This window comes from Fomitiporia mediterranea (assembly GCF_000271605.1).
Source record: "Fomitiporia mediterranea MF3/22 unplaced genomic scaffold FOMMEscaffold_6, whole genome shotgun sequence".
NCBI lineage: Eukaryota > Fungi > Basidiomycota > Agaricomycetes > Hymenochaetales > Hymenochaetaceae > Fomitiporia > Fomitiporia mediterranea.
The window spans coordinates 2,193,957-2,215,466 of NW_006760391.1; the positions used below are offsets into that span (position 1 = coordinate 2,193,957).

Sequence of the window (21,510 nt, forward strand, 5' to 3'; positions counted from 1 at the left end):
TTAAACAAAAGCTATTTACACAGCAAAAATTATGTATTACAAAGCAGTGTAAGCAAGGAGGAGAATCAGTGTCGATCATGGCACGTGCTCGCGCAAGACGTGTCATTCCGCTTCACAGTGTCGTGGACATTCATTAGGTTAGGACACTGGACAGTCATACAGACCTCCATCGTGGGTGGCGAAGATGCCCATCCAACTGCAACATTACGCGTCTTCAGTTGCATCTCACCGCGTCCTCCTATATACCGCTCTGTCAATTGCAGCTGTTTTGGCAGTCGTCGCGAACGCTTTGAAGCGACATAGCAACTTCTATTCTGTGGCAGTTTATCTCTCTAAAAGCAATGGCACTGTCGTCGTAAGGATTTAATTTTATTAAGGATATGTTGGTGAACTCTCTAACATGTACCTAGGTAATTGCCAACTTCGGTCTACTTCTTGCTTTACTGGCAGGGCGTCTGCTTCAGCAAGTATTCTTCGGACCGTTGAGACCTATGGAGGTTGAAGTGCGCTTAATCTCTCCTTCACATATAACTATCTATGAGCTGACTTGTCTTCCTTTAGCGCCTGTATGACAGAATGTGGTTCTTTGTAACTGAATCACTGCTAGCATTTACCATATTCCGGGACGAATTCGACATTCCGTTTGCTCTAATGTTCGGTCTTCTGTTATTCACAAAATGCTTCCATTGGCTCCTGTCGGATCGGATAGAATGGGTGAGTTGGGCGCTTGACCCCTCGAACTTTAGGAAATTCCGCTCACTATTGCCCAGATGGACCAAAGACCTTATCCCGGACCGCCTCTACTATTCCATATTCGCATTCATGCGCTCGTCGGTCTCCTTTGGGCAACCGATCTAGTAGTTTTTCTTTTGACAGTTGAGAACATGCTCACGCATGGCGTCGGAGGAACAGTATTATTTGCTAGTGAAGTGAGTTAATTATACAAACAGGAGGAGGTGGCATCTAACCAGTTTACAAATTCATAGTATGCAATTCTACTCGCTGGTTTAGGCAACTCGGTTGCGAAGTATGTTATTGCTCTAATTGATCTTAGACGTGCATCTTTGAGGGGCGGAGAAAACGCACCGCCTTGGGAAGATAAGAGCATGCTAGTCTTCTATGTCGAGCTTGCAACTGGTGTGTTCAACAAATCTCGCAATGCATCCTTTCAAACTGCAGTCTGACCCAACTTCCCCCTCTCCTCCCCAAGACTTCCTCAAGCTTGTGACATATATGGCATTTTTTATGATCGTACTCACTTTCTATGGGCTTCCGTTGAACATTGTCCGGGATGTTTACATTACGGCACGTTCGTTCATCATGCGCTTTCGGGATCTTATTCGGTATCGCACGGCAACTCGTAATATGGATGAACGATACCCGAATGCTACGGAAGAAGAGCTAAGCAATATGAACGACAGAACGTGTATTATCTGCCGCGAAGAGATGGTTCATCCTACAGTAACTCCGCAGCCAGAGGCTGCCGGGGAACAGGCTCAAACTCCAAGTGTGCAGGACGGTCCGAATACTACGCCCAAAAAGCTCCCATGCGGCCACATTTTTCACTTCTACTGTCTTCGTTCTTGGTTAGAACGCCAACAAAGTTGCCCAACCTGGTATGCACATCTTTCTATTTCATACGTAAATCATTCATGACCATGTTGACTTGTGCTTGACGCCCAATCTTTAGCCGAAGATCCGTCTTGGAAACCAACCAGCCGACTCAAGCAAATGGACAACCTGTCCCTCCTCGGGTCCAGCCTGGAGTAGTCCCACAAGCCCCTAATGCCATGGGTCCTGGCCAGCCATTCCAATGGCAGCCGGATCAACAAGCCAATCGTGGAGGCATCCTTGGTCGACTTATGGGTGGTGCGGGGCTACCACCCTTTGCCCATGGACAGTTTCCGCCTATTCCACCTGCAGGCCAAGTCCAACAACCCAACGGCTATGCAGCTGTCCAGCAAGGCTTTCAACCGGTATTCGGTCAGCCTGCAGTTCCCTATCCTCGACCTCTGGCTGCACAGGGCGAGCGATTTGCCGGATTCTTTGCTCCCGATGGTGTTTGGCATCCTTGGCCTCAAGTTCCGGGTGACGCCAATAATGAGGCACCAAATGTTCAGCGGAACGAACCGCCCGAATCTACACAGACGATTACGGTTCGGCCTGACCCAGAAAACGGAGCAGAATTGGCTCCGAATGCAGGTCAGGAAAGCTCCGTCGGTGCATCTACGGCGCAGAGCACTTCTCCGGCGGCTTCACCTCAATCAAATGCACGAGAAGCAGCAGCGGCAGCAGCTTTACGGCGTCTTAACCCTCTAGGCAGCAGTCCACCTATCCGACGGGGCTCGATAACGCCAATCGATCGGATGCCTACGCAGTCGGGAACTCAGGCGCCTAACGGAAGTGCCTCGGAAAGTGCGCCGAGCAGCAGCATTCCAGCAGCGACCTCAATTCCGAGTAGTACTTCACCAGGATCAAATAATTCCGCTAGAACACAAACCGCCCCTACTCTTATTCCGCTCTATGATCCGCAGATCTCGTCATTTTCACTACCCCGCTTTAGGTCGTCCTCGGAGAGGGTTGCCGGACGTGCAGCGCGCATTGGGTTGGAACGCTTTACGGGACTGGGCATGCGGCAGAGTGTTCAAGAGCTTCCTCTTACAGTGACGGAGGAGCAGCTGCGGGTGCTCGACCAGCTGACGCGGGAGGCGATAGACGAGCGCTTACGCATCCTAGAAAACATTCAAACGACGACTGCACATATTGCAATGGATCTTCTTCGATGTCGAAGCGTGTTACCAAGAAGTAGTTCGAGTTCTACGTTCCCTACACCTTCCTCTTCCACCCAGAATGCACAAAACTCCGCAGCAGAAGGAGCTCAGAATTCTTCGGGAGGGACTTCGTCTACAGCAGAACGGGCGCCTACTGAAGAAGGATCGGGTAATAGTGAGGCTCAACCTCCTCAGCCCATTGAAACCGGAGCTTAATGTTCTACCGCCGGACTGGAGGAATTATGCTTGTATTGTAGAGTACTGCTTACTATTGAATCTTCCATAAAATTTCAAGCCATCTAGACCACTACTATTATCTACTTTCAAGTAACGCCTGAGCACGTTCTTTGATTGCCTTACCGTCGACAAGCGCCTTGTCAACTTGTGTATAGAAGGTCTTAAGTAGAATGCCCATTGCTCGTTTTGAGTCTACTCCAGGATCTAAGAGCTTTTTCTCCTCGGCAATCTTGCGTAATAGGTCGTCCGTTTCGGTTTCGGACATGGACGGAGGGAGGAGTGTTCCCAGGAAGCGGGCCTCGCGCATTTCAGATTCTACAAGTTCATGCCGTGAGGCGACGGCGTATTTTCCTGCAGCATCAGCCTGTAGAAAGTTCCATGAGATCAAGTGAAGTGTAGAAAAATGTTGTGTGTCACTAACTCGGCGAGCTATGGCTTTCCTCACAATGGATGTTACTTGTGAATTGGAGATAGGTCCTGATGGACTCTTATCTGCTGAGTATACTTCTGCCAAAACGGACTTCAATGTTTGTCAGAGACCTCTTTGTTTTTTCCTGAGGGAGAAACGACAAATTACCCGTAAGACCGTCGAAGCAAAAGTATCTTTAGACTGGAAAAGAATTTAAAAAGTGTTAGTGATAAAAAGCATTTTATCAGAATACATAGGCACCTTCATTGCATTTTTCAGTTCCGTCGTTAGGCGTTGGCGTTGATCTGAAGTCCGATGTTTAGCGTATTGACTCAGGATACATGAATGACGGGCCTGGATGGGAAACCATTGAAAAACAGCAATGTCACTTTTCGTACTCACCATTCTCGCTGCCCGACGTTGTTGCAACGCTTCGTAAACTGGCCAACCGCGCGGGAGTACACCAACGTACTCTATATAACGAGCCAGATTGCTTGATCGCTCGTTGTCTCAACATTCTAAATTCTCAACTCAAGAAGCTAGAGAAAGAAGTAGAACGTAGGAAGAGATCGACGCCTAATCAAGAAATAGACACGCGTCCAAGTTAATCCATAAATTTAAATGGTGTAATTCGAGAATTTCGAACATGTACTGAGTTGAAGTTATAGCATTGTATTTAACATGTGCTGGGAAACATGGGCATCTCCCAAAAATGCTCACAGATAATAACCCATCGATCCCGAGGGCACCTAAGCACTATGAACGTGCTTCTTAGATAGCAACTCACAGTGTCTTCAAAATCATTTTGTAGAAACAATTAATACAGACAGAAGAACTCTTCAATTGCCTTTGAAGGTAATGGGGGTAATGGGGTTAAACCAATCCTTTCGATGGATCGGTGAATATCGGTTTCTGTATTAGTCTGCAACGTCTGTTTGATCAGCTAAGTTTGAAACGCATAATAAACCTTTCCCAAAACATGAAATACACATTATAAAATGATAATACCCAAGCAGTTACAACAAAAACGCAGTACAATGAACGTGACAAGGTCCAGTATTACACGGTCATCGACGATTTTCGCAGCGCCGCTTTCAGTCGCTGGCGCAGTCCATTAGAATCTCGATCGTCTTCCCCATCGCGCTGCTCGTCAATTGAGCGTCGACTGTCGCTTAATGACCGCCTACTGCTCACGCTTGCTTGTCTTTCTCTAAGAGCAGTCGAGTATGCTTCTTGCTGTTCAGCTGCGAACGTGTGTGCCTCGACTGCTGAAGCAGGTTCGACTACTTCCGTTAGCAGTGCCACTCTCGTCCATTTCCTGAATCGTGTATACTGTAGACAAAGGGTGAGACATAGTACAACTCAGAATCAACATGACTACAAAAGCGTACCTTTCCAAGACCACCGCTACCACTGAAGGCCTTCCATTTATTATCGCCGTATACCCACCCGTCATTATCCGTTATTTGTTCGTCCGGGTCGGCTTCCTGTAAGGTAGATTCAGCCTCGGTGGGATCCGTGTCATCCTCTGCGACTTCGTCAACATCTTTGCTATCGCTATCTCGATGAGTTTTTAACTTCTGACCAGTCTCATATATTTTCTGTTTCGCCTTGCCAACACGATTCGCATGCTGCGTCGTGTCCTCCTTCAGTGCAGGAAGCTCTTTCTCCACCCTTTTTAGGCCTAAGTCCTTCTTTACGGAGACTTTCCATTCACCTTCGTCCCAATTCCATGTTGCCGTTCGTTTGACCAGTCCCCCTTTGCCATCGCCCACGAATGAGCATGTAGGGGGCGGGAGAGCAAACACACTCGGAGGTTGTATAGGCTCGAGAGAGGCAGAGCACCATGGCGGGCGCTCACTTGGCAGCAAGGCCGCTGTCCAATCTAGACCAACCCACCAGCGTTGATTCTCGTAGACAGTGATGAGAAAGCGCACAGAATGCGACGTGTCCAGAGTCCGTAACAAGGAAGACGTCGACAATACGACAGGTTGAGAAGGCTGGCCTGATAATAAAGACCATACACGAGCAAGACCTCGTCGGAACCAAGCGCTACGCCAGACCGCTTCTCTGACGTGAGCTGCCCAGTGTGCCCTCCAAATGAAAACAATGGTTCCAAATACTCCCAGTAGAAATTTGAGCCGCACAAAGTAGGTCAGAGCGAGAGAGGGAAGATAAGCAAGAGCGACAAGCCGTGCCAGGACATTCAATTGTAATGGATACGGCCGAGGTAGAGTTGGTAGCAAAGCTTCAATGACGGAAAGATCGATGACCTGCGAGGTATTTGTGAAATGAATAGGTGAAGAAAAGGGACAGAGCTCACTGTTGCTTGCAAATTTTGTTCCGTCACAGGTGGTCGTGATTTCGTAGGGGGTCGTAAGGATAAATAGACATATATCGTGCCAACAGCAATAATAAGAAAATATCTGGAGCACGAGTTCAGGAGCCGTCTTCACGACCACATAGAGACCTAGCCGCTCACCTTAACGTGAATTCCGATAGTAGGCACACAGCCCACCATAAACCCAAAAGAATCCAACTATCAGCATGTTCAGATTTCCAGCTCGCCGCCTCTGCTACCCTGCGTATAGCTGCAATGTGTGGACCAAGTTCCGCAAGAAGCACAACAAGCTGCGGCGGCACGTCTCTCAGGAAAGTTGTCAGAGTAGGAAGTGTTTGTGCTTCGGTGGTATCTATTGATGCGCCCGACGGCGAGGATGCCATCGACTTGGCCATGCGGCAGACGAGATGGTGGTAGGAGCTAAGGAGTGCTTATGACTCTACGAGTATGACGCGCAAGGCACAGTCTCAAATCATGCATGAGGAAATTCACGTGCGGTGACGCGTCGATCTCCGATTTTCAGAGAGAGTAAAATACCTGTACATTGTACAATACTACAAATTGTAACCTTATACAAACAATGTTCATGGCTCAGAACATGACAGTGTTTCTCAACGAGAACCTTTCCAAGCGCCTATAGTCTCGCCTGTCCTTTGCCACCGCCCATAGCCAGAAGTCAATATCCTGCAAGGTCATTTCCTCCATCCATTCTTGCGTACTCGCGGGAAGACCCTTTGCCTCGAGCGTAGCTGGATCAAAGCTATGAGCAACTTCGGCAATCACTTCACATGCATCGACTGCAGATGCTCGAAGAATGTATGCCTGCTCTGTAGTGAGCGCAGGTCCATCGACGGGCGGAGCTTTAGGAAGCTTCGCTACCACTTCGGATTCAGGTTCTGACTTTGCCAATAGCTTTGGCAAGTCGGTCGAGTGGTCTGGAAATACGGACGAGAGGGAATCGGAAGCATCAGATAAATCTAAGACTCCCAAGTGAACCAGCATTGATGGCAGGACGTTGTCAGTGTACACAGGGAAGGATGACGTCCTAGGGATAGGGATTGATGGGGGATCTGACGATCCGAACCGAAGTTCGATCGCGCCCAAGAGGAATAGTGCTTTCTTGAAGCAATATATGGCTATATTCTAGTGATAAATAGTGCGAAAATGGCGAATTGTGGGTGATACTTACGTTGTCCATGCACAACCGCCATATCTTGGAAAGCAGGTATTGCTTTTACGATTTGCTCCAAGGTAACCTCGACGTCAAGAGGGCCGCCATTGGCAGCTTTTTCGCCGTTCTTCAATGCTTCCAAGACAAATGTACCAAGGTCCGGATATCCCGCCTTCACGAGTACATTCCCGGTCTCGTTGAGCGTGTGCGCAATTAGTTTCACAAGCTCATACATTGGTCCGCCGAGCTCTCCGATTGTGACTCCCGGAATACTCTCATGAGGCCGTTCAACGTGCATACTCACGCGCATTTGCTCGGCGACAGTCTGCGAGGTGATAGCCTGCATACCCTTTGCGGACAAGTAATCCGTATCAGCACCAGACGTGCCGGATATATACAATGAAAGCACGAGTGCTCGAATGTTGTCCCATGCACCGCGTCCCGTCTGCTCATGCAGGGGTACTCGATATCCAGAAGCAAAATTGAGCAAGGAAAGGATCGCGATAAGATTGAGTTCCGAAACCGCAGAGGGGAATTGTAGCGGAAACGCAAGTCCATGAGACTTTGATACTCTGTGGAAGCTGTCCGTAAATGAGGCTGATAAAAGAAGTCTCTCGATCGATTCGCGTTCGATCTAGCGTATATAAGCTGATGTCCCGGAGATTGTTCACCGAGCTCACTTTTATATTCGATGTTGTTCTCAGAGCATGACAGGACTCCCGGATAGACTGGATGTATGTTCCACTTGCAGGAAGAGGAGGAAGAGATGCTATCGACGCGGGCATCGCTTTTTACAGTGTATTGCAATTCGAACACAGGTGAAGACGAAGCTGCCTTTTTAATGATGCTTCGAGAAGGCAAGCACCCGAGATTGGAACGAAACTTTAGTATGCTTTTAATAGGTGTAGGACAAAACTCGATACTTCAGAGTCCTGGGGTCTCAGATGTTGGAGATGATTGAAAGAAGTGTAAATCAAAGCCATGACTCGCTTGACCCGTATAGGGAATATTATAGCACGTGCTCCATGGCGGAAATCAATCGGACGGTTAAACTCACTACAAACCAGATATCTTGCAAAAGTCGAACTTCCTCCGTATCGATTACTCTAGGTCGATGTCGATGGATAGCCAGCATCGAAATCGTATGCCTCGTTCCTGGCGTAATCACTTCCACTTTATGCCAGCAAAGCGAGCGCTCGATTAGAAGACTACCCTCTATGCAATTTCAAAACTGAGGCGCGATGCTCCACTCAGCCACATGCATGTCTTCATCTATAGCTTTAGAGCATCATTTCTTTTTTTTTTTGCGATATGCCTTCGAAGAAGGAGAGCCAATGCGATTTATTTGGTGAAACGAGTGAAAGAAGAAACACGAAATAGTGTGGGTAACGATCACTATTATTTGCTATCATGTCGGTTAAAGAGCTGCACCAGGACCAGCTATTTCAGCGCTCGCGAGAAAATAAATTATTTGGAAATATCATTGTGTCTGCATAAATATAGTTCCGAGATGATGACGGTACTGAGATAAACAAAGAAGACGTCGTCACCATCACCCGTTTAATTGAATAAATCAAGGAAGCCAAGATTGCGTCAAGTTCATCTCTTCCTCAAGAACTACAGGACCTAATTTCGTATGTAGCAGACGAAAGACTGGTAGAGCCGAAGTAAGTACTCACGGTTGAAACGCAAGCGCAACTTGAGTGTGGTTTGGACGCCACGACTGTATCCATCACGTGGCAATGACTCTGTGAGTGTGACAGTGTCACGCACCTCTTTCCGCGCCAGGCCCTTCTCGACTTCCAACCACAACCAGCTTCTCCTCTTTGCATTAGCCTGCCAGTCAGCGCATCCCACCTCCTGCCGCTCGTTTCAACAATTCGTTCGACTTTACCATGGGTGCCAACCTGTCTAAGGCGCTTGGTTCGTCCCTATCGCGCTTATTTGACCCTTGTCTATGCGAAATTAACGTGACGCTTGTAGCCAAATTGTTTTCCAACAAGGAGATGAGATTGTTGATGCTCGGGCTCGATGCCGCGGGAAAGACTAGTATGTTTTCCACGACTCAGGAGATGCTCATCGTCTAACCTTGCCTCATTTAGCGATTTTATACAAGCTGAAGTTAAACCAATCCGTAACGACCATTCCAACTGGTATGTGGCTCGACCTTCGCAATTATTTTCATCGCGATGCTCACAACTTTCTTCTATTTCTACCAGTCGGCTTCAACGTCGAGACTGTAACGTATAAGAATGTCAAGTTCAATGTATGGGATGTCGGTGGTCAGGATAAGATTAGGCCATTGTGGAGACATTACTACACGGGCACTCAGGGACTAGTCTTCGTCGTTGATAGCCAGGACAGGGACAGGGTTGACGAAGCAAGGCAGGAGCTACACCGTATCCTCAGCGACAGGGAGATGAAGGACTGTCTACTATTAGTGTTTGCGAATAAACAAGATCTACCAGGAGGTATGTCTTCTATTCTGCTTGCAATCTTACTCGCCTCAGTTGAAGCTCATTTGTTCGTCTCTAGCAATGTCTCCCGCCGAAGTAACAGAGAAGCTCGGTTTGCATCGCATGCGAGACCGATCGTGGTACGTGCACCCGAGGTATGTGTCCGTTCCGAATATGCTTTCGGCTACGGGTTAAATGTGTTCTCAATTAGTTGCGCGACGACTGGCGAGGGTCTTTTCGAGGGCCTCCAGTGGCTATCACAAAATGTTAAGAAGCAACGCCAGCCATAATTCGGTCATAAAATTGCTTGTCAAAACTGAGCTCACGGTTTCCCTTTGGTCATGTGCATATGTGCGATACGTGGCTATTCCGATTTCTCCCTTCTTCTTCCCCTCATAATCATTCACGCCCGTACATGTGTTGCTGAATCATGCCCATCTCTGCCCATCTCTGCTATTCACGTCTTCTCGCATTCCAGCTCTTTCCGCAGAAACGGCTACCTCATACCTCTAATGTCACCTGGTTACCCCCAATCTTGAACTCTTCATCTCTCTAGTTTTCGATTTGTCTTTCTTCGATTTTGTTCAATGTCATTACCATTTCTTTTTCTCCTTACTTGGCTTTAGCTCTTCAGCCTTTGCACCCTGTGTTATATATGCGTTCGTTACTAATGGAGGGTTTTGTGTATCATGCTCAAGCTTGGATGGACAGTCTGCACGCTTTAATTGGTTCCCTTCCCTCTCTTAAAATTGTTCTATTGACATCCGAATCATGATACATATCGTGAAAAATAGGAGGTATATGAAATCCGATGAGCTGGAATAAAAAATTTGATACGCAAGAATTATTGCATATAAAGCTGAAGAAAGCCATGATAATAACAAAGCATACACATGCATAACTATTCTAAACAAATTATAAAAGGACGTTTCAAACGTGCCTGCATAAACAAGTAAACGGCAAACAGGAAGTGCACAATGTTAATATTGAAGAGAAGAGAAAGGGAACCAGACAGAATTAGACTAGACTAGACTAGCGTTTCGTAGATTGTTCCGATCTGAGCTGTGTCTGACTCAGTACTTGAAGCCAGTTATCACCCATCTCGGCGCGTAGCGCCTCGATCTTTGCACGGAACTGTTCAGCATCACGCATTTGCTTCGCTGTTGAGTCGGTTTCGTTGGGTTCGACGTTGGGTGGTTCGTACATGGATGCGGAGAGCCTGTTCCGTCGAGTACTGCTTGTGCGGCGACCTAGGCTGCCTGCTGTACCGGAGCGAGGGGAGGTTGAGGTAAAGGCGTCAATGGAAGGAGAGATGGGGGTGGTTACTTCGGTCCGGTAGCGTGAGTGACGAGATCGTCGAATAGGTGCTTCTTCCTTTGATTGTGGTGAACCTTCCTGAGCGGTTGGGAGAGTCTCGGGAGGCGATTTGGAACGAGCGTCCCGCTGGGGTTCTGATCTTATCCTTCCACCATCTTCACTACTTCGATAATCGCTTTCGCCGCCGTCCAATGCTACTATACGTTTATTGCGTTTCTTCTTTGGTTTCGCTACCAGAGGTTGTAAGCTTGGTGAAGGTACATTCGACGAAGAACCCGAAGACAACATTTGGCTATCTGCACGCGGCTTACTCGCGGCGGCCGATCCGACAGGAAGAGTAGGCGGCGAATAAGGCGCAACAGGTACACGGGGCGGGGAGACTTCATCAGGTAAAGGCGCCGTACGATTTCTTCGCTCGTAAAACCCGGGTAAAGCACCATCCAACATGATCGTCTTCCCCTCTTTCCAGAAATAATCGAAACATCGTACTCGGTAATTCTCTTCCGCCTCCACGAAGGGATTGCCTTCGATCCACACCTCCGAGATGTTCGGAAGTACGGCAAGTCGCCCTACTTCGGCGCTTTCGTCGATAACGTTGTTTCGTAAGTCGATACGCTCTATCGCCATGAGACGCTCGAGACCGCATAAGGAGTCGAGCCGGTTACGTGCGAGGTTAAGGACGAGAACTTGGCCTAGTTTCTTGTAGATGCCGAGTACGGAATCAATCATGTTGTCGGAGAGATTGAGAGATGTTAGGTTGTACAGCGGAGATAGTTGAGGGATGGAGACAAGGAGATTGGAGGACAGGTCGAGATGAGTGAGGGATGTCAACGGTGGTAGCATGGACGAGGGTATAGTGGTCAGAGCATTGTCCGCAAGTGAGAGATGCTTCAAGAACGCCCATTTGAGTGGCGACAAGCGTGACAGAACGGGTGCTGATGATGATTCCTCCGATAAATCATCTTCGGATTCCTCCTGGACTGTCTCCGGTAAATTCGAGCTGTGGAATCCACGGTGTGATACACGATGTCCCAACTTCCGTATTCTCGACCTTGTTGCGTCTCCTTCTCTTCGTAGTTGATCGTCCACGACGGCATCCAAGAATATGTGAGCCGGGTTGTCAAGACCACTCCTCTTTATTGTTAAACTCCTGAGTGACTCTGCAAGCTTGTCCCATCCAAGCAGTGCACGAGGATCGACGTCTACACATTCTAGACTCAGAAGGAACTTGAAGGAGTCTAGCGGGATGGCATTGTTAAGAGGAGGGTCGTGGGCAAGCTCGGTAACGACCTTAGGTCCTGGCGCAGTTATGGACAAAGCAGGTAGCTTGGTAAAGGAGCTATAAATATACTTGAGTTCGTCCTCGACTGTACGGGGTTCCGTCCTGGACCACCAGGCGCTGCCCAGAGAAAGCTTAGAGACGGCAGAGAAGGATGACCGGAAGGACTCTGCGATGGAAAGAGTTTCGGACTTGTCCTTGCCGAGGCCAACGTCAATATAGCTCAGGGGACGCGACAGGTCGTCGAGCTGGACGTCAAGTGTGCCAATATCGATGCCGAGTGCTTCCAAGCGCATGAGCAGGTAGAATAAATGGTGGGTGTCCATGGACAGGACCACTGGACTCTGCGAAGCATTCGAGTCTGCAAGGCCGACCCATCCCAGAGGATTGAATATGGAATAATTGGGGACGCTATGAGCCTTTCGTCTCCGACCAAGGCCTGCATGAGCGAGTCTGACTTCATTCTCTCTGATATACCCCGCTATGCGCCGTATGTAGTCGTCTCCAGGTTCCTCTTGCATGTTGGACTATAGTCTGAAGTTAGAGCTCAGTAGAGACGAAGGCAATTAGGCATGCGCTAGAGTTACCGCGTCGGCGTGTCACTGTCAATGTCATGAGTGGAAGTGGAGGCCGAACGCCGGATATAGAAGGCGATTCGCACAAGCGCCACGGGCAACGCGTCAGTCTCGTCCACGATCCACTTCACTCACCTAAGCCCAAAGTTCTTCTCTCTCTCCTACCACCATTTCCTTTGCCACACAGAGCACTCATGGAGCTCACGATAAAAAACTTACAAGGAAAGGTCTTCAAGGTCAGTATTCACCATGTGCTCGATCAAAGGTCGGCAATCTCATTCTAGTTCCGTGCGTAGATCTCCGACGTCGAGGAGGAAGATACAGTCGCCTCACTCAAACAGAAAATTGCCGGACAGTTCCAGCACCCAGTAGAGCTGCAGAAACTGATCTACTCAGGTATACGCTCTTTTTGTGTATTCATTACCCCATCTAACGCATACATAGGCAAGATACTCCAGGATGACGCTCAGATCAAGTCCTATAACATTAAGCAAACCGATTTCATTGTATTGATGGTCTCAAAGGTGCGAATCGCGTCTAGAACTTGGTCAGCCCTTGCTGAATAGCCCTATGTTTAGCCCAAAGCCGCTCCGGCACCTGCCGCCGCTCCAGCTCCCGTTGCAGCAAAGGCACCCGAGGCCACACCTGCGACTGCACCAGCACCTGCTCCTGCCGCTCCCGTCGCTGCTACTTCGACGTCTGCTGCATCGTCGACATCGGCACCAGCTACTGCATCTCCCGCGGCTGCCACTCCCCAGGAACGCGCCTTCGGCGACACTACTTCATTCTTGAGCGGCGATGCCCTTCAAGCATCAATACAAAACATGATTGAGATGGGGTTTGAGCGGGCGCAGGTAATGAGAGCTATGAAGGCAAGCTTTAACAATCCAGATCGTGCCGTTGAGTATCTTATGAATGTGAGTATGACGAAGTTGTGTACTGGCTTCGTTAATTTGCTCACGAATGTATACTTAAAGGGCATACCCGCACACCTCGATGCGGAGTCGTCCGCTGGTCCCGCTGGTCCCGCTGCACCCGGTGCACCCGCGACTAATCCGGCTCCAGCGCCCCAACAGACTGCGGCCCCGGCACCAGTACCGGCAGCAGCGCCAGCTCAACCTGCAGCTGCTCCCGCACCTCAACCTACCGCACCTCAAAACCTGTTTCAGGTAAGTAAAATCAATTTCTTTTTGAACCTGCTTTAAAGTCGTTCGCAGCTCGCCCAGCAACAACAGCAACACCACGGTGGTGGCCTCCCAGGTGGTGCAGCTGGCTTAGGCGCAACTGGAGCGGGGATTGAGAGTCTCGGTGGTGGCGACGCACAACTTGGGCAATTCCGCAATACTGTAATGCAGAACCCCGCGCTACTTCAACCTATGATTCAACAGATTGCACAATCCAACCCGAATCTCGCTCAATACCTTGAGCAAAACCCCGAAGCACTGCTTCAGCTGCTTGGTGCTATAGGTGGTGAGGGTGGACTCGAGGAAGGTGAAGGTGGTGAAGGTGGCATTCCACCTGGCGCAACTGTCTTGCAGGTAACACCAGAGGAACGTGCCGCTATTGAGAGAGTGAGTATTTTTTTTCTGTTTATCGTAGCAAAACTAAGGAATTCACATGTTCCGTTCAGCTCGAGGCGCTCGGATTCCCACGACAACAAGTGGTGGAAGCCTATTTCGCATGCGATAAGAATGAGGAGATGGCAGCAAATTATTTGTTTGAAAACGGGTTCGAAGACGAGTAAAAGGAATTGTTTGAGTTCACTTCTTCCGATACTATGTATTCAGACTCCCGTTCCTGTTCCCCACTCTCGTTGTTTTTCATTCACGAACTATCTCACGACTAATTGTATTTGTTGAAACAGAACAAATCGGCTGTATTTTTTGTCTACGGTCACACTTGTTTGCTCCCAGTTTTGCTTATAAACGAGTCGGTGGGTTAAAAGTAAGGTTTTGCACGTGTTTGCATGTCCCTTGCAGTCTCCTGCTGCTCCTCCGCTACGGCTCCGCGTGTCTAGACATACTTAGCACTAGTGGCGTTTTATAGTGCAAAGTGCTAACATTAGACAGAACGGTATCGAAGCGCATCCGAGCCCGCCGGGTCGAGACGCCGTAGTGTCCGAGATTGCCTTGCGTGTGAGGCAAGTAGATGCAAGTGTGAGGACCAGTAATCCTCGAGCGCCCTGCATTCATTCCATGTGCAAGAAAAAGGGTAATGTATTTGTGCTTCCACAAGACATTACTCGTGGGAGAGGAAGTTCGAACATTGGCCTGTTGCGTACTGAAACTGAGCCAGATTTAGATCGATTTCTCCTGCGGCTCTCGGACTTACACATTGACGTCAAGCATAGTGTCTAAGTGAGCTATGATGGCTTGGGTGTTCTCGGAACACTACGCTTTTGCAAAGAGCTACTTTTTAATATTTTTCTTCAGATCTCACGTATCTCATTTGATGTTTTTGTTCCTGTTCCTAGTTCTTCTCTTAGGGCCCCTCAAGACAATTATGCTCCCGAGCTCTTCGATTGCTGCTGCTCAAGACATATTCACATATTGCACTTGCTCTCGTATTGCCAATTCTTCAATTATTATCCTTCCTGCAGCTTGTCAGCATGCGATGTCCTGGCCCTTTGCTCTCAACAAGTTTCTCTGGGTTTCAATGCTGAGGTATCTTAAGGCTGGCCTTCTGAAGCAGAGTAGCGGAACCTTTACCAAGACAACAGCTTGTGCATTGACATTCCGATAGTTATGTTCGGTTCTTCTCCTCGTGGTTTCCTAGTTCTCTTGCCGATTCTTTTGCCCTCTGTGCTGGCACAGTTCAATCTGAAAGATAACTTCGTAGGGAATGAATTCTTTTCAGGTTTCAAGTGGGAGACTATGGATGACCCGACACATGGACGTGTGAATTATGTGGACCAGCAGACTGCTAAGTCTAAGAACTTGTCATATGGTAGGCGACATATCAATTCTCCTTTCCCACACAGGTTCTTTTATACTTAACGTTATTAGTGAATGGAAATACGTTCGTGATGCGCGCGGACTCTACGACGAAGCTTACAGCATCCACACCGCGCGGACGTGATTCTATTAGAATTACGAGCCAAAACACGTACACGGATTCTGTGATCGTGCTTGATGTCGCACATATGCCGGAGGGGTGTGCGACTTGGCCTGCATTTTGGACGGTCACTGCAGGCAAGTGGCCTTACGGAGGGGAAATAGATATCCTCGAGGTAGATACATCGACTCTTATTGCTTCATTGAACGTTCTCTAATTAATTCTATTTCGCGTTAGGGTGTAAATACAGGTACACAGAACTTGGCAACCTTACACACGGGCCCAGGGTGTACGATGCCAGGAAACAGGAAACAAACAGGGTAAGTACACGCACGGCGTTTTACATTGACAGCACTCAGACGCGTGAACTTCACAAAACTCTTAGGAAGCCAGCAAACCTAAACTGCGACGTAACCCAAGGAAGTAACCAAGGCTGCGGTAACACCTTCTCCAAGCCCAATTCCTATGGGAGCGCTCTAAATAGCGTCAAGGGTGGGTGGTTCGTCCTCAAGCGTACAAACAAAGACGGGGCCGCGGTATGGTTCTGGCCGCGCAACGACCCAAAGGTGCCAAATGAAATTAAGAGTGGTGCAAAGTCGGTGAACCCGGGTGATAGTTGGGGAGAGCCTGAGGCGCTGTTCCCTACGGATACGTGTAATTGGCAGCAGCATTTTGATGCACATAATATTGTTTTTGATTTGACGTTTTGTGTATGTAGTTTCTTTCTTCCTTGTGCAATCGATCTGAAGAGAATTTTATTTTTTGTAGGGAGACTGGGCTGGCAGTGATTTTTCGTGTGGTGGTGGTGCTCAGTGCCCAGATTGTGAGTGTCTGCTGGCATATACTTCACATATACTAATCCGCTTCTCCCAGACGTCAACAATAATCCTGACAAGTTTAAGGATGCTTATTGGGAAGTGAACGCTGTCCGAGTATACACGCCTTGAACTCGAGTACAGGTCGAACAGCATTTAAGTCTAACTGTGCCTTGTTACACCTTGTTTCATAGATTATTGGAGTGTAGATTTCTTTCGTTCTAGGAATAGTCTGTTATAAATTCTTCCCTTTCTAATCATAGACATTTTTATACTTTCAGGTCGTATTCCACCAAACTTGCTTAATTTTGTTAAGAGCTGTAAATAGAATACATTTTGCATATAATTTACAATATACGGATTGCGATCCCTTATGCCTAATTATGTATTGAGCTTGCACCTAACGGCCAGGATTGGATAACAGCGTCCACAACCATTACAAGTTACCCAAACAAGCAGCTAACTTTAAGTTCATACTCCGCCTAAAAAGTGTAGCCAGCCAGATTTCTGAGGCTGAGGATCGCCGATTACTAATACCATTCCAAAAGATTGATTGTCGGTTTACCGCGTATGGACTCTCCTCCAGAGAGCCAACGGTATCAGAAAAACATCATGTTCTTCCGACGCTTCATAACACAGGTCCATCAAAGATTTACGAGAGCTTTGTTGATCCGCGCATCATAGCTGACGACTTTGTACCTTGTTCTTCTCCCATGGAGGTTCTTTCATGATTACCATGTCTACAAGCTCTCTCGTGTGCCCCTGTCTAGACCATGTTCGTAAATTGCATCTGCTCTCGCTTTGCCAACTCTATAGGCTGTCGGCCATCTTGTCCCTGTCGATATTTGATGCCTCTGTCTTTCACTTTCGGCATGGTTCTTCGGAGCTCGTCGAGGTGGCCTCATAAATCTGGTCCGGCGAGCAGAGGAGAGAAACCTCTGTGCCCAAGTGACTCCAAGTAAACATACAGTCAATCCTCCGCGTTTACTACTATAATGTTCACCCATTCTCGGGGCTTGATTACTCTGCTTCTGTTCCTGGCACCATCCGTGCTAGCGCAGTTCAATCTGAGAGATACTTTCATAGGGGATGGATTCTTCTCAGGTTTTCGGTGGGAGACCTTCGACGATCCATCGCATGGACGCGTAAACTATGTAGATCAGCAGACTGCTATAGCTGAAGGCTTATCATATGGTATGTGATTCTCTATCTTCCCTCCAATTAACCATATTCGGCTTACACAAGACTACAAGTGGATGGAAGTACGTTCTTCATGCGAGCGGATGATACAACGGTCCTAGATGCATCTACGCCGCGCGGACGTAATTCTGTACGGATCACGAGCCTGAACTCGTATACGGACGCTGTGATAGTTCTCGACGTCCAGCATATGCCTGAGGGTTGTGCGACTTGGCCGGCTTTCTGGACTATGACAACCAATATGGGCGCTTGGCCAGCAGGAGGAGAGATTGATATAGTCGAAGTTAATATAGATCTCTTTTCACTTTCCCGCTATGCACACTTACGACCAATTTGATTCCGTACTAGGGTGTAAATTTGCAAACGCAGAACCTCGCGGCACTGCACACATCCGCAGGGTGTACCATGCCAGCGACAAGGTTAATGACGGGGTAGGAATAGCGCTGAACGTACAACCACGTAGTTTCTTACCTTCGTCCCTCAGGTCTCCAGGTTCATTGGACTGTGATGCCTTTGCCGGAATAATGCAAGGTTGTACTACCAACTTTGCAAAACCAAACTCCTTCGGCAGCGCACTAAATAGCGTTGGAGGAGGCTGGTTTGCCTTGAAACGCACCGACGCAGCAGGAGCCGCTGTCTATTTCTGGCCACGCAACGACCCCAGTGTACCTGCGGAAGTTGCGTCCGGTGCAGCAACGGTGAACCCTGACGGTTGGGGAGAGCCCGAGGCTCTGTTTCCGACCGATACATGCAATTGGCCTCAATTTTTTGATGCACATAATATTATTTTCGATTTGACATTTTGTGTACGTCTGACTCGACCCGCTCCTTTGCCTCCCCCGTTATTGATGTTCTAATTGAATATTGTAGGGAGACTGGGCTGGTACCCCATTCTTGTGCGGTGGTGCCAGCACATGCAATGACTGTAAGCATGAGCGTGCCTATCCTTATTCAACTCCTCGCTGATTCCCGCCTTCTAAGACGTCGACGCAAATCCAACCTCTTTCCAAAATGCGTTTTGGCAAATAAACGCCCTCCGTGTTTATACGCCCTGAGGCTGACTGCACTGGCAGCCGTATCTATTGGTTTGTTTGGTTGGGCAATGGGGTGAACATTTCATTTCGATTTTGCAATCCTTGTCTTTGATAGTTGCACACCTTTTGGGTTTTTAGTGATGTATATCGCATTAAGTTTGTGTGATGATACGAGTTTGAGAATATACCCAATCGATGTATTGAGTTGCACATCCACCACCATCCACCATAGTCCGATAATAAAATATAACGCATCAACGAATAGTTAAATATGGAATCACTCCATCAAGGCGAGGTAAATAATGCATGAATGGGATGAATGACGTGACAATTTTTGGCAAAGAAAATGGTAATTAAAGAAAGAAAGGGTAAATAAATGAGTGACACTATCGTTCATACCGTGGCAAGCCAGGTGATTCGGGTTCTTCTACGACAGTCGCTGGTCGCAGATACCGTGTCGGATCAGGAAGCTGGCGAGTTGAACGCCCTTGGGAGTGAGCAATGCTGGATCCCGAAAGTGGATGAGGGTGAAGCCCTGGAGGAGGAGCTACGCTTCCCGGTCCAAGAAGCGCAGCGACTTCTTTCGCAATCTTGTGAACATTTGCCGTGGGACCGTGACGGCTAGACAATTCCGGTGGTGGTGCCTCCTGCTGGGTATATGGTATCTGTGCAAAAGGGTGAGGAGATGGCGATAGGTTAAACACATCTGAGATTGTAACTGGGCTTAATCCACATTGCAAGTTGGTATGTCGGGTCTGTGCAATGTAATCCTGGTCGCTTCCATAGCTGATATTTCTGTTGTGGATGTTCGGATGGGTGTTCATACTGGAGTTCTGTCTTGTCAACCTAGTGGTACTTAAATCCGACGATGTCCCACTTAGACTTCCTGGCCGATGCTGCCCCACATCGCCTCTACTCGATCCAGAATCCGACATATCAGAATCCATGACGCGTTGCTTAGGGCGACGGAAGGGCAGAGATTGACGATCCTTCTCCGTGATATACTGATGTTCTTCTTCAATCGTCCTTCTGCTTCTTTGGCGATGCTGAAGGAACAGAAAGCCAGCAATGACTACGACAGCGACACCACCCACTACGCCTCCAACCACTGCACCAATAGGAACACTTTTCTTATTGGAGGTTTCGGCTGATGCGGATGGCAAGATAATGCTCTGCGTTTGACCCGGATCTGATGAGCCGGAAGCAGAGGACGATTGCAATGAGAATGTCGTCGGATTCGCTGTAGCAAACGCGCCGATACCAGTCAATGCTACCAAAGGTGTAGGCTGCAAAACTGATTAAACGCCGGTATTACGCAACGTGCGAAACTACTCACCGTAGGAGTCCCAGTTACAACTTTCGCGGATGATTGAAATTGGTTGAACATATCTGGAAGAACATTTATAGTGCTTAAAGGGGTCAGCACAAGGATATAGTAGACCAGAGAGCAGGAATTGCCTCACCCAACCATCCCTGCATTGCAATGGGATTCTGGCCTCGTTGATTCACAGAAAAACCAGATCGCTGATAAAACATTGAGTCAGCGAAACCATGTACATGAAATCTTTCTCGTACGTTGTGAGGCGTTTGAAACTACAAGGCTCCATGTCGGCGGTGATATAGTACTGCTCCCGTTCAGCCCGAGAAGTCTGCTGCTGAAACCGCCTGGAAGCGGGGAGCATGGCTGCTCAAATGACGACTGGGTGACCCCGTGAATACTAGGAGTGTGACAGGCTCAGTCATAAGATAGCTATAGTCGAAGTTTGACACGTACACTCCACCGAAAACAAAAGTTATAATGTCACCCTCCAGTGCGTTCGTCGTCGGTGGATCGTAAAAACTTCCTTTGACGCCCACCACCACCTGGTGAATTCGGTCAATGATTCTGGTAAATTTAGTACGGAATAGACCTACAGTATGTGTCGCCTGGCAATATGCATGACTTGCGAGGAGAAGCAGCGGAAGAGCAGTCCTCAAAGCTCGCATCTCGCGAAGGGTAGGCGTAGAAAACGCCAGAGCGGGGATTTAGCGCATCGCTGTGTTAGGCCGACTGCCCGAAGATAAAGGGAAAAGAGGCGTCAGACTATTATTATGCCTGATGTTTCAGTGTTCTATCACTGGCTTGCGCCACGGGCATGAGAGTACAAGCTCTTGTTTGAGAGCGTAGGGCACATGGGATCATGATGCGCTTTTTGATCCCTTTCACTTCGAGGATTTGTCTGAGAGAGCAGAGCGCCTGGCATCATTGCATCAAGAGGACAATGGGAAAGCCGACGCATTCTAATTGAGTTCCTGTCCGGCAAGACACGCTCCAGCACAGCTGGCCGATCCGTTATGGTAAGGCACGGCGAGGTAGTGATCTACAGACGTACATGGTATGCAGCCAACCACGGTGTCGTTGACCGATCGATGGTTCTCAATGGCGATATCCCACGGAGATTATCTTCAGATACACCCTTAGTCGCCTGTCGATCCATGAATAGGCGCAAATCAGACTAGTTCATTATAAGCACTTGCTCTTCAACAACAATGCCCGTCCGAGAATCCAGTGTCACTTAGCCGCGGCCAAAGAAACGACGCCAGATGAAACCATGAAGATACATCGGCTTTCTCACAAGTTCCGCTTAAGGACTTGGATGTAGAAGTCCATCGATGATTCGGGGTTCTAAGTGCCGTCTACAATGGTGAAAAGGATCAAAGTTACACAGGATTGGTAAATCGGACTTCAAGGACAGAACACACGATACACAGCGATCATTGACGAGGGTTCCGACAAGCAAACAAGAAAGATGGATAATTAATTAGAGGCCGTCCTGTAGACAATTCTTGGTAATCGTTTGCAAATTCTACA

General features: G+C 48.3%; 10 protein-coding genes across 10 annotated transcripts; 6 read left to right on the forward strand and 4 right to left on the reverse strand.

The window, feature by feature from the left end:
* Positions 1–179: 179 nt before the first annotated feature.
* FOMMEDRAFT_123168 (uncharacterized protein) lies at positions 180–3,859 on the forward strand. The gene is made up of 11 exons (XM_007266665.1): positions 180–355; positions 411–503; positions 562–714; positions 771–929; positions 987–1,137; positions 1,211–1,616; positions 1,691–3,372; positions 3,430–3,528; positions 3,586–3,618; positions 3,679–3,722; positions 3,820–3,859. The coding sequence occupies exons 1-7, from the start codon at positions 185–187 to the stop codon at positions 2,985–2,987; spliced, it is 2,430 nt and encodes an 809-aa protein (XP_007266727.1). The 5' UTR covers positions 180–184; the 3' UTR covers positions 2,988–3,372; positions 3,430–3,528; positions 3,586–3,618; positions 3,679–3,722; positions 3,820–3,859.
* A 430-nt stretch (positions 3,860–4,289) lies between these two features.
* On the reverse strand, positions 4,290–6,141 carry FOMMEDRAFT_168105 (uncharacterized protein; the record flags this gene model as incomplete). The annotated part of the gene is made up of 4 exons (XM_007266666.1): positions 4,290–4,749; positions 4,809–5,690; positions 5,741–5,843; positions 5,900–6,141. 4 exons carry the CDS (start codon positions 6,139–6,141, stop codon positions 4,477–4,479), a joined length of 1,500 nt encoding a protein of 499 aa, XP_007266728.1. The 3' UTR covers positions 4,290–4,476.
* Positions 6,142–6,335: 194 nt separating this feature from the next.
* Positions 6,336–7,734, reverse strand: FOMMEDRAFT_108108 (uncharacterized protein). The gene is made up of 3 exons (XM_007266667.1): positions 7,610–7,734; positions 6,948–7,563; positions 6,336–6,894 (listed from the first exon to the last, which is right to left on the reverse strand). Exons 1-3 carry the CDS (start codon positions 7,712–7,714, stop codon positions 6,350–6,352), a joined length of 1,266 nt encoding a protein of 421 aa, XP_007266729.1. The 5' UTR covers positions 7,715–7,734; the 3' UTR covers positions 6,336–6,349.
* Positions 7,735–8,744: 1,010 nt separating this feature from the next.
* Positions 8,745–10,101, forward strand: FOMMEDRAFT_168107 (CPS1 protein). The gene is made up of 6 exons (XM_007266668.1): positions 8,745–8,852; positions 8,913–8,978; positions 9,032–9,082; positions 9,149–9,400; positions 9,465–9,540; positions 9,597–10,101. The coding sequence occupies exons 1-6, from the start codon at positions 8,825–8,827 to the stop codon at positions 9,673–9,675; spliced, it is 552 nt and encodes a 183-aa protein (XP_007266730.1). The 5' UTR covers positions 8,745–8,824; the 3' UTR covers positions 9,676–10,101.
* A 28-nt stretch (positions 10,102–10,129) lies between these two features.
* On the reverse strand, positions 10,130–12,571 carry FOMMEDRAFT_168108 (uncharacterized protein). Its single transcript, XM_007266669.1, has one exon. It carries the CDS (start codon positions 12,500–12,502, stop codon positions 10,418–10,420), a length of 2,085 nt encoding a protein of 694 aa, XP_007266731.1. The 5' UTR covers positions 12,503–12,571; the 3' UTR covers positions 10,130–10,417.
* A 179-nt stretch (positions 12,572–12,750) lies between these two features.
* Positions 12,751–14,300, forward strand: FOMMEDRAFT_134171 (UV excision repair protein Rad23; the record flags this gene model as incomplete). The annotated part of the gene is made up of 7 exons (XM_007266670.1): positions 12,751–12,792; positions 12,853–12,952; positions 13,001–13,080; positions 13,135–13,473; positions 13,534–13,725; positions 13,774–14,127; positions 14,187–14,300. The coding sequence occupies 7 exons, from the start codon at positions 12,751–12,753 to the stop codon at positions 14,298–14,300; spliced, it is 1,221 nt and encodes a 406-aa protein (XP_007266732.1).
* Positions 14,301–15,107: 807 nt separating this feature from the next.
* On the forward strand, positions 15,108–16,664 carry FOMMEDRAFT_123180 (2 beta-glucans in both donor and acceptor sites of Gh16 Laminarinase 16a). The gene is made up of 6 exons (XM_007266671.1): positions 15,108–15,502; positions 15,562–15,785; positions 15,848–15,930; positions 15,996–16,320; positions 16,379–16,433; positions 16,484–16,664. Exons 1-6 carry the CDS (start codon positions 15,301–15,303, stop codon positions 16,555–16,557), a joined length of 963 nt encoding a protein of 320 aa, XP_007266733.1. The 5' UTR covers positions 15,108–15,300; the 3' UTR covers positions 16,558–16,664.
* A 756-nt stretch (positions 16,665–17,420) lies between these two features.
* Positions 17,421–18,680, forward strand: FOMMEDRAFT_28620 (glycoside hydrolase family 16 protein; the record flags this gene model as incomplete). The annotated part of the gene is made up of 6 exons (XM_007266672.1): positions 17,421–17,619; positions 17,679–17,908; positions 17,974–18,044; positions 18,110–18,431; positions 18,496–18,550; positions 18,607–18,680. 6 exons carry the CDS (start codon positions 17,421–17,423, stop codon positions 18,678–18,680), a joined length of 951 nt encoding a protein of 316 aa, XP_007266734.1.
* Positions 18,681–18,833: 153 nt separating this feature from the next.
* FOMMEDRAFT_20193 (uncharacterized protein) lies at positions 18,834–20,752 on the reverse strand. Its single transcript, XM_007266673.1, has 6 exons — positions 20,574–20,752; positions 20,434–20,522; positions 20,235–20,377; positions 20,123–20,183; positions 19,996–20,068; positions 18,834–19,945 (listed from the first exon to the last, which is right to left on the reverse strand). Exons 1-6 carry the CDS (start codon positions 20,643–20,645, stop codon positions 19,046–19,048), a joined length of 1,338 nt encoding a protein of 445 aa, XP_007266735.1. The 5' UTR covers positions 20,646–20,752; the 3' UTR covers positions 18,834–19,045.
* A 37-nt stretch (positions 20,753–20,789) lies between these two features.
* Positions 20,790–21,508, forward strand: FOMMEDRAFT_20194 (uncharacterized protein). The gene is made up of 3 exons (XM_007266674.1): positions 20,790–21,124; positions 21,177–21,335; positions 21,402–21,508. Exons 1-2 carry the CDS (start codon positions 20,994–20,996, stop codon positions 21,244–21,246), a joined length of 201 nt encoding a protein of 66 aa, XP_007266736.1. The 5' UTR covers positions 20,790–20,993; the 3' UTR covers positions 21,247–21,335; positions 21,402–21,508.
* Positions 21,509–21,510: the final 2 nt, after the last annotated feature.

What these genes read in the sequence shown, in the direction of transcription:
- FOMMEDRAFT_123168 (XM_007266665.1), top strand. Translation starts at nt 185, where the DNA reads ATGCCCATCCAACTGCAACATTACGCGTCTTCAGTTGCATCTCACCGC. An exon ending in AAAGCAATGGCACTGTCGTC is followed by an intron (nt 356 to 410) that starts GTAAGGATTTAA and finishes ACATGTACCTAG; the next exon opens with GTAATTGCCAACTTCGGTCT. An exon ending in CTATGTCGAGCTTGCAACTG is followed by an intron (nt 1,138 to 1,210) that starts GTGTGTTCAACA and finishes CTCCTCCCCAAG; the next exon opens with ACTTCCTCAAGCTTGTGACA.
- FOMMEDRAFT_108108 (XM_007266667.1), bottom strand. Translation starts at nt 7,714, where the DNA reads ATGCCCGCGTCGATAGCATCTCTTCCTCCTCTTCCTGCAAGTGGAACA. An exon ending in GAACAACATCGAATATAAAA is followed by an intron (nt 7,564 to 7,609) that starts GTGAGCTCGGTG and finishes TATATACGCTAG; the next exon opens with ATCGAACGCGAATCGATCGA. An exon ending in GGCGGTTGTGCATGGACAAC is followed by an intron (nt 6,895 to 6,947) that starts GTAAGTATCACC and finishes ACTAGAATATAG; the next exon opens with CCATATATTGCTTCAAGAAA.
- FOMMEDRAFT_168107 (XM_007266668.1), top strand. Translation starts at nt 8,825, where the DNA reads ATGGGTGCCAACCTGTCTAAGGCGCTTG. An exon ending in CGTAACGACCATTCCAACTG is followed by an intron (nt 9,083 to 9,148) that starts GTATGTGGCTCG and finishes TATTTCTACCAG; the next exon opens with TCGGCTTCAACGTCGAGACT. An exon ending in TAAACAAGATCTACCAGGAG is followed by an intron (nt 9,401 to 9,464) that starts GTATGTCTTCTA and finishes GTTCGTCTCTAG; the next exon opens with CAATGTCTCCCGCCGAAGTA.
- FOMMEDRAFT_168108 (XM_007266669.1), bottom strand. Translation starts at nt 12,502, where the DNA reads ATGCAAGAGGAACCTGGAGACGACTACATACGGCGCATAGCGGGGTAT.
- FOMMEDRAFT_123180 (XM_007266671.1), top strand. Translation starts at nt 15,301, where the DNA reads ATGTTCGGTTCTTCTCCTCGTGGTTTCCTAGTTCTCTTGCCGATTCTT. An exon ending in GTCTAAGAACTTGTCATATG is followed by an intron (nt 15,503 to 15,561) that starts GTAGGCGACATA and finishes TAACGTTATTAG; the next exon opens with TGAATGGAAATACGTTCGTG. An exon ending in GGGAAATAGATATCCTCGAG is followed by an intron (nt 15,786 to 15,847) that starts GTAGATACATCG and finishes ATTTCGCGTTAG; the next exon opens with GGTGTAAATACAGGTACACA.
- FOMMEDRAFT_20193 (XM_007266673.1), bottom strand. Translation starts at nt 20,645, where the DNA reads ATGCGAGCTTTGAGGACTGCTCTTCCGCTGCTTCTCCTCGCAAGTCAT. An exon ending in ATTGCCAGGCGACACATACT is followed by an intron (nt 20,523 to 20,573) that starts GTAGGTCTATTC and finishes CGAATTCACCAG; the next exon opens with GTGGTGGTGGGCGTCAAAGG. An exon ending in TGCAATGCAGGGATGGTTGG is followed by an intron (nt 20,069 to 20,122) that starts GTGAGGCAATTC and finishes GACCCCTTTAAG; the next exon opens with CACTATAAATGTTCTTCCAG.
- FOMMEDRAFT_20194 (XM_007266674.1), top strand. Translation starts at nt 20,994, where the DNA reads ATGGTAAGGCACGGCGAGGTAGTGATCTACAGACGTACATGGTATGCA. An exon ending in TCAGATACACCCTTAGTCGC is followed by an intron (nt 21,125 to 21,176) that starts CTGTCGATCCAT and finishes ATAAGCACTTGC; the next exon opens with TCTTCAACAACAATGCCCGT.